Below are 8,541 nucleotides of genomic sequence, written 5' to 3' on the forward strand. Positions count from 1 at the left end.
CTGTGTTCATGGGCTCTCACAAAACGGTTACTTTGTCTAGGCAGCCTCTGTTTCGGGGGCTCTGCGTAGGAAATCGAAGAGGTCCGAGAATCCAGAAGATGTGGTACCTATTTTCGGCTGGAAATGAGACGCTGAACTGCTTATACCTGTCTTGCAAAGTCTAACCATCTTCTGCAATGGAGCGGCCGAGATTGAATACAATGATTGGCAAGTCAACTCTACTAGTTCCGACAGGGAATTAATTTCACCTGCGGGATCTGCCCCAAAAGGTGTCCATGAACCCTAATACTCTCCCTGGAGGAATTCCATCATCGCTTTTGGGCCTCAAGCCTACAGACCCAGGGCAGGCCTAGGGGGAGCAGGGCCATCTGTGTGGCGTTTGTGCCTCCAACAACCCACCCAAGACTCGTGGCTATCCACTTCTAATACCCCTGCATTCATCCCTCCCCTGCTTGACTATCTCCACGTCTTCCCACAGCACAGATTCCCAGCCCTGCGGAGAATGTGGGAAGCACAGATGTACTTCCGTCTCACCAAAGATCTTAAGCTCACGTGTAATTCTGGTCCCGGCAGGATCAGCTTCTGGCTGTCGGTTATAAGGAGGCATTCGTGGAAAATGCCCTAGCAGTGTTCAAAGAGGAATTCAGTGGAGAGACCCAGTGATCATGAACAAAACACCCGTGGGAAGAAGCCAGATGACCCTGGCAGGTCCGTTGTGATTCTATGGGTCAGGGTGATGAAGCTCGTTAACAGAGAGGCAGGACAAATCAATACAGATTAGTTAGACTGAAGCTATATTGGTTCCAAGTTATCATAGATTGTGGACCAAATGGGTAAAATACACATGGAATCTTCCCATGCCCCCTCCAGTGCCTGGGGTGACTCACCCTGAACTCTGGGCTGGGAGGCGCTGGTTCACCTGGAAGTGCTCACACCTCTTGTGCTGGAGGGTCAAGCCATACACAGGCGTCATGTCCACCTTCTCTCCATCGGAGACACTGAACTCCAGCTGCTGCAGCAGGGTGGTCAGGAAGAGGAAGACCTCCCATCTGGCGATGGTCTCACCAATGCACCTCCGCTTCCCCAAGCCAAAGATCAGAACCTTCTCCCCATCTGCTTTGTCCACCTCCGTCCCGCCGGCTCTGAGGAAACGCTCTGGGTTGAAAGTGTATGGCTCTTTCCAAAGCTTCCTAGAACAGCAAGAGCAAAGCTCCTGAAATGCGCGTTCTACTGTTGCCAAGGGAGGGGCTGCTACAAGCAGGGGATTCAGCTTGGCTGGCTGTCAGGAACAGCTTCGGACCTGGGCCCCGGATGCACTGCCCTCCAGGCACCTGTATCTCTCCAAAATGCCTGTTTGCCATTTAAAATAACCCATCTGAAGCCACTGGGCCAAATTAATTCCACTGTAAGACCTTGATGTCCATGGTTGGCTTTTGCACTGAAGCAAAAGGGCTTAGATCCCTTATACACATGGTTTCAATTCTCTCTGAAGTTATGGTTAATGTTCTCATTATCGACCGATAGTCTAATCCTTTCTGGAATGCTGCTGAGCCCTGGAGCTCACTAGCATCTTGTGGCAATGCAGTCCCCAAGTCAATTGTGTGCTGCACAGATTGCAAAGCTAGAAGGATCCATTGTGGTCATCTAGTCTGATCTCCTTGTTATGGGCCCTAGACAGACCTTCTTCCCCAAATTAATTCCTGTTTGAGGTACAGCACATCTCAATGGACATCCCACCTCAGTTCACGCATTGCCAGTGGTGGACAATCCACCATGACCCTGGAAAAATTGTTCAAACGATTAATTACCCTGACTGTAAAATTTGCACCGATCTCTAGCCTGAAAGCCTCCAGTTTCTGCTCTCAGCCACTGGGTCTTCTTGTACTGCTGTGTGCTAGATAGGAGAGCTCGCGAATTGCCGTTCCTCAGGCTGGTGCTCAAAGGCCGTGATCAAGTCCTCCAAGCAATTTTATATTTGCTGCTTTTTCTGGAACCATTGAATATTCCCTTTCCCTTCTGTTATAAGATGGTAAAGAGAATCCCGGTATGCCAGTCGTTCTGTACAGGCAGTGCTTCTCAACCTTGCTTATAAAGTATCCCTTTTGCATTTTATAAATATATAAGTACCCCCAGACTTCTCTCACATAGCCCGAAAGGTTCACCTCCCACCGCTGGAGAAATATGGTCCCAAGGGAATCTGAGCTCTTGAAACAAGCGCCATTCAACCTGTCCAGATTACGGTCCCCTTTTCAAGAGTCAGATTTGTTTTGCATCCCACCAAGTTACAGACCAACCCAGTGCTCCCTGATAAAGTAGTGATTGAAATAGGTGTTAACAATGAATGGGGCATTTTGCCTTATCTCCCTGCAAAGGATCCTGCATCATTCTTTTAAGTTCAACACCTTTATGAACAGGACATCGGCTCATCCGACTCCCAGGTCTTTTTCGTCTCTCAAGTGATCCTTTCATTGCCAAGGGCTGGGGTACAAATCAAGTCTACAGACCCAGCAGACCCAAGGGAGGTTTGGGGTGGGGGGGACCAGGGCCATCTGTGTGGCGTTTCTGCCTCCAGCTACCCACCCCTGACTCTTGGCTGTCCAGTTCTAATACCCCTGCATTCATCACTCCCCTGCCTGACTATCTCCACGTCTTCCCACAGCACAGATTCCCAGCCCTGTGGAGAAAGTGGGAAGTACAGAAATACAGCAGGCACACCTCGTGTAGGGTTGTGGGTGTCTGGATACAGTGGGGAAGGGAAGATTCCCTCTCGTTTGCTTGGAAAGTAGCTGGTATGTCACTGGCTGTCCCACAAAGGCTACGTCTACACGTGAAGCCAACATCGAAATAGGCTATTTCGATGAATAACGTCTACACGTCCTCCAGGGCTGGCAACATCGACGTTCAACTTCGACGTTGCGCAGCACCACATCGAAATAGGCGCTGCGAGGGTACGTCTACACGCCAAAGTAGCACACATCGAAATAAGGGTGCCAGGCACAGCTGCAGACAGGGTCACAGGGCGGACTCAACAGCAAGCCGCTCCCTTAAAGGGCCCCTCCCAGACACAGTTGCACTAAACAACACAAGATCCACAGAGCCGACAACTGGTTGCAGACCCTGTGCCTGCAGCATGGATCCCCAGCTGCCGCAGCAGCAGCCAGAAGCCCTGGGCTAAGGGCTGCTGCCCACGGTGACCATAGAGCCCCGCAGGGGCTGGAGAGAGAGCATCTCTCAACCCCCCAGCTGATGGCCGCCATGGAGGACCCAGCAATTTCGATGTTGCGGGACGCAGATCGTCTACACGGTCCCTACTTCGACGTTGAACGTCGAAGTAGGGCGCTATTCCGATCCCCTCATGAGGTTAGCAACTTCGACGTCTCGCTGCCTAACGTCGAAGTTAACTTCGAAATAGCGCCCGGCGCATGTAGCCGCGACGGGCGCTATTTCGAATTTAGTGCCGCTACTTCCAAGTAGCGTGCACGTGTAGACACAGCTAAACACTGCATCCTCAGGATCTGCATAGCCAAGTGCCAGCTGGTCTTACAGAACATATGTGAGAGTTACGTGTTTTGTGAAGGAGTGGAGAAAGGAGGGTCTGGCATCCCAGGGCTTAAAGAAAGCCCCTGGGTTCAGCTAGCTCTGCCTGCTTTTCTTGCGACCAATGCCAGCCCTGGAGGGAGAAGAAAAGGAAAGAGCCTAGCTCAGTCTGGGGTTGACTAGCCAGGAGGAAGGAGCCTGGTTCACCTGAAACACAGCCTGTCCATTGATCATATCTCACAGAGCTGGGAAGGGACCTTGGGAGGTCATTGAAACCAGCCCCCTGCCCTCTTGCAGGACCAAGCACCATCCCTGACAGATATTTTTTCCCATTCATTTGTCCCAAGTCCCTTGGCTTCCTCAAGGACTGAGCTCACAACCCTGGATTTTGCAGGTCAATGCACTCAGCAGCCATGGGAGCAAGTAAGCCCCACCATACCCCACTGGGAGAAGCAGGGGACCTACTAAGAAGCCCCAGCTAAGAGGAAGAGGGTCTCCTGGGGCCAGGACCCAAACTAAGGACTTGTCAAAGGGAATGATTTGGAGTTCCTGGGCCAGGAGCACAGGGCAGGGGGTGGGGGCATGCTCCCCTTTTCTGCCCCCTTACTTGGTGACCTAGCTACTGGGCCACTCAGCCCCCAGGGACCTGGCCGAAGGGGGCCAGCACATTGATCTGGATAGATGGCAATGTGGTACCCTGTACTACACTCTACCTATACTTACTCTTCATGATTGACTTGCCATTGGTTGACAAACACGCAGAGGTCCTTGGGAATGAAGTAGCCGTTCAGTGCGGTGTCTTTCGTTGTGCTGGAGGAAGAGAGAGCAAGTCACACGTTCACAGAGCTGCCTCTGCATTCTCGCCTCAATCCGCCCCGGTCCCGTTTGGGTCGGGGCTGAGCCCAGAGGGGATCCTGTTCCCCAGCATTAGCGTATGTTCTAAGGGCTGGATTTTGCCTCACTCCCATGGTGAGGACCATCAATGTGGCAACACCACTGCAGGCAGGTACCACTCGATGTGTTATGCCTCCAAATCTCCTCACTATGCTTAGCACTGACCAGTGAGAGATGGTGAAGGGCATGAAAGAGGAATGTCTGAACATCTCTAAGATAAAGGCTTCCGTGTACGGCAGCAGGGGCCGATCTGACAGTCTGGGTCTCCTCTCTTGGCCAACGGTCTCATCTACGGGTTATAAAGAGGAGGAAAAGGAGCGTTGGAATCCAGTCTCCTGGGGGGGGTGTTGTAACATTGCAACTGACAACGTGCTTTTACCTAATTCTTCCTGAATCTTCTTCTGAATGTTGGGATAAGTCACAAGATACAGGAGGCTCCAGGACAAAGCTGTGGTCACAGTCTCAAAACCTAGACAGACGGGGAGGAAAGACAAATACGAGATGAAGACAAGTCAGGGGAAATTTACTGGCCCTGGCTTTAGGGAGTCACTGGATTTTCCTTGGCTGCATATCAGCTTTTGCCCTGCTCAGAAAGCAGTGATAAGAAAGTCCCCAATGAAGGGGTTTTTCACTTGCTCTGTTCTACAGTGAATGAGGCTCATTCATCATGCTGTCAAGTCAGTTTTATACTGACGTAGCTTCAGTGAAATCGGTAGGGTTCCCAGTGTGACTCGTGGATAAATCAGGACCGGTGCGAGCAAACACAGGTACAAAACTATAGTCTTCATTTCCCCTAATCACAGTCTTCCTACAAACTCTTCCTCAAACATAAGAAGGCTCTTGGAGTTGTTGCTGGTAGACATCAGAGTGAAGACAATAACGTGATCTATTTTCTGCTCTTGGAAGCAGCTGGATGGAGCGTTCTTATGGGGGGAGGTAGCTAAAACAGAGCTAATATTGCCAATTTATTGGAATGCAAAAATAGGAAGTGTTTGAAATAGGAAAGCCTAACGGGGAATGTTCTTACCAGCTCCAAAGAGGTCATTGACCAGGTTGACAATTTTTTCCTTCGGGAGGTCAGCTTTGGTGTTGGCTTCCACTTTCTCCTCCTGACTTTGCGCAATCAAGGAGTCAGTGATGTCTCGGATGTTCCCCTGAAAGAGGAAAGGGCAGAGGAAGATGGTAGGAAATTCCAGCCACCTAGACAGGTAAACAGAGAGCAACCGAACAGCAATCTACTACTGCAGGGATGCTGGAAAGCCAATAACTTGCCAATTAACCCTCCATATGTGTCTACAGTGGTGGTTCTCCAAGTGTGGTCCGCAGACCACTTGTGGTCCATGACCATGTTGCAGTTGGGCCACAGGTTGGGGACCTTTTCCCCTCGCAGTGGCTTGCCTGCCTGGCTCTCCAGCCCTGTGTGCCCCCCGCTAAATTTTTATGCCGTAGAAGACTAATATAAATAATTTAATGTTTAAGATATATAGAGAGAGGCAAATTCATTTGGTCATTACCGTGGTTGGCTGGTGGGCCGCAGAAAAGTTTACGTTGAGCCAGACAGGTCGTGAGCCAAAAAGTTTGAGAACCACTAGTCTGGAGAGAGAAACTTACTGGTATAGAAACTAGGGTAACTGGTGCCCTATGATGCTTCTACCATGGATCAAATGAAGCATTCTTTGTCAAATTCCTAGAGTAACAGAAAGCTACTTTGGCTCAGCGGGTTGGCAAAAAAACAGCGGAACCTCCAGTCACCCTGCCTTTCCCAGGCTTTTATTTAGGTGGATGCTGGGACGGTCTTAAGTGCCTTCTGTTGAATGTCAGCAGTACTGCTCAACAGAGTGTCGTTAAGTCATAGGCCCTGTGTTGCTAACAGCTAATGGGTCCTCTTCTTCAGCTCAGTTGGTGGAACTGTGTGTTTGGAGAAGGTACAAATTCAGTCCTGATCTTTCCGTGCCGTTTTGAGCAGCCGTCATAGTAACACTGGGCACTGCTCAGGGTGTTCACAGATCTGCCACAGGACAGTCTGCTGCCAGAGGAAAGTAACTCCCTGAAGTTGAAGGACACAGTATGGAAGCTCATCTCCGTCATGATCAAGGCTCTTACCTTCTCGAAGCTCTGGTAGTGCTCTTTGACAAGGTCCCGAAGCAGGCTGAGGAATCTCCTGTTGAAGTCTAGAAATTTTTTCATGGGGCGGCTGGGAAGATACTGGAGCACCGGGATGAAATCTGCTGTACTGGCAGAGGCAACCATCCTCCCAAACTCATGTGTCGTATTCAGTATGCTGAGCAGCTTCTCGTCACCATGGTCGTAACGCTTGCCAAAGCACATGGCACAGATGACGTTGGCCACGGAGACCACCAGATACTGATAAGGTTCAAACCGCTTCTCTTCCTCCATCAGTTGCAGGAACTTTCTCACTAGGTAGTCAGCTTCTTTGGAGACGTGCTCCTCAAGTAGGCAGGTGGATGAAGAGTTGGGGCTGGGCGAGACCGAGAAGGTCTTCAGGGCATTCTGGGCCAGCTTCCTGCGAGCTCTCCACACCTCCCCTGAGTCAACGCTGAAGGCCAAGCTCTGACCGTCCGCAACGTGGCGAAAGCTATAGAGATCGGGGCGCCCCATGAAGTCTTCCCCTTGCTTCACCAGGGCTTGTTTGAGGGTGTCCAATCCACTCAGCACCAGCACCGGTCTGGTGCCGATCTGGATCTGCATCACATCGCCATACGTCTGGCTCATCTGAGTCAAGGTCAGGTGTGGATCGCTCCCCAGTTCCAGCATGTTGCCTATCAAGGGGTAACCCCGTGGTCCTGGCAGCCTCTTCAGTCCCTTGGGGATCCGCTGCTGTGAGGCTCTGATCACCGTGAAGATCAGACAGAAGACAGCAGAGGCAATGAGCAGCTCAGTGACTGAGAAAAATCCCAGGCTGCCCACCAGGGACATTACAGCCTTCATCTTCATGGCACTAAGAACCTGTAACAATTAAACAGAGTGCTGGGTGTCTAGCTTCCTCAGGCTGCTAAGGAAGTGCCAGTCTTACGCTTCAAGAGCACCAGACTCCAGACAGGCCCATACCGCACTGAGGCCTCCTTGCACGAGAACTTGGAGGAAATCCATTCTTCAAAAACCCTTTCCATAGGCTGGCCATTAGCAAGGATCCACCCCTTGGACCCTAAAGTCTGCTGTGACTTTCCTCCCACACTAGTTCTTGTTCCTAGAACCCAGCCCAGCAGTCAAGAAATCTGGGTCCCAGCCCTAGTTCTGCCACAAACTTCCTGTGGTGCCTTGGGCAAGTCCCTTGACATCCCTTCTGCTTCTGCGTCCCCTTGTTCAATGGGGAAGAATCATTCTTTTTAACTCAGAGGTGTTGCTAAATCTATTCACTAGTTTTGTGACACTCTTGGAGACCTGCAGGTGGAGCGAGTGCCAATTAAAATTTCGCTTGCTCTGTTCGGGAGTTGTTTGGCTGATATAGTCCTGCCATGGAATGCAAGAGCAGGTTGAAACACACAGGCCCATTCAGCATTATCTGAACCTTGGGAGAAGGAGGCTCCATCGTTACCCACTCTGCTCGGCAGGGTTTCCTCTGATTTTTTTTCTATCCGTGGGTGGAATAAATTTTGTCATGTGCACTGAGGCATACGGGGCTGTGCGCCACCATAACACATGTGCTGCCAGCTGTGGGTGCTCTGGTAAACAGCTGGGTGACACCTGCATTTCTCCTGGGTGGCTTCCCAAGTGCTCAGCTTCTGGGGAACACAGCTGGCCAGTGACTGTTAGGAATCAGAGCACAGACAGTCTTGCCTAAGGGTCGGAGTCAGAAGCTGCACCAATTGCCAGAGAGGAGGTTAACAGACACGCATCAGGAGCGGGAACCAGAGACGGGGCACGGCACAGAAGCAAAGCAGGAACTGGTAGTGAGGGCGGAAGCCGAGGATAAGACAGGAGTGAAGTAATGTTGGGTACAGATGGCAGGAGAAAGGCAAGGAGCAGCAGCCAGTGCAGGTGGAACAAGGAGTCACAGCATCCTAGGGCTGGAAGGGACCTCAGGAGGTCATCTAGTCCAGCCCCCTGCTTCAGGCAGGATCAACCCCCACTAAGTCATCCCAGCCAGGA

General features: G+C 51.2%; 1 protein-coding gene across 1 annotated transcript; it reads right to left on the reverse strand.

The window, feature by feature from the left end:
- Positions 1–808: 808 nt before the first annotated feature.
- On the reverse strand, positions 809–7,386 carry LOC142019556 (cytochrome P450 1A5-like). The gene is made up of 6 exons (XM_075006625.1): positions 6,535–7,386; positions 5,459–5,585; positions 4,811–4,900; positions 4,597–4,720; positions 4,261–4,347; positions 809–1,190 (listed from the first exon to the last, which is right to left on the reverse strand). The coding sequence occupies exons 1-6, from the start codon at positions 7,384–7,386 to the stop codon at positions 884–886; spliced, it is 1,587 nt and encodes a 528-aa protein (XP_074862726.1). The 3' UTR covers positions 809–883.
- Between the last annotated feature and the right edge of the window lie 1,155 nt (positions 7,387–8,541).

This window comes from Carettochelys insculpta, chromosome 12 (assembly GCF_033958435.1).
Source record: "Carettochelys insculpta isolate YL-2023 chromosome 12, ASM3395843v1, whole genome shotgun sequence".
NCBI classification, from domain to species: Eukaryota; Metazoa; Chordata; order Testudines; family Carettochelyidae; genus Carettochelys; species Carettochelys insculpta.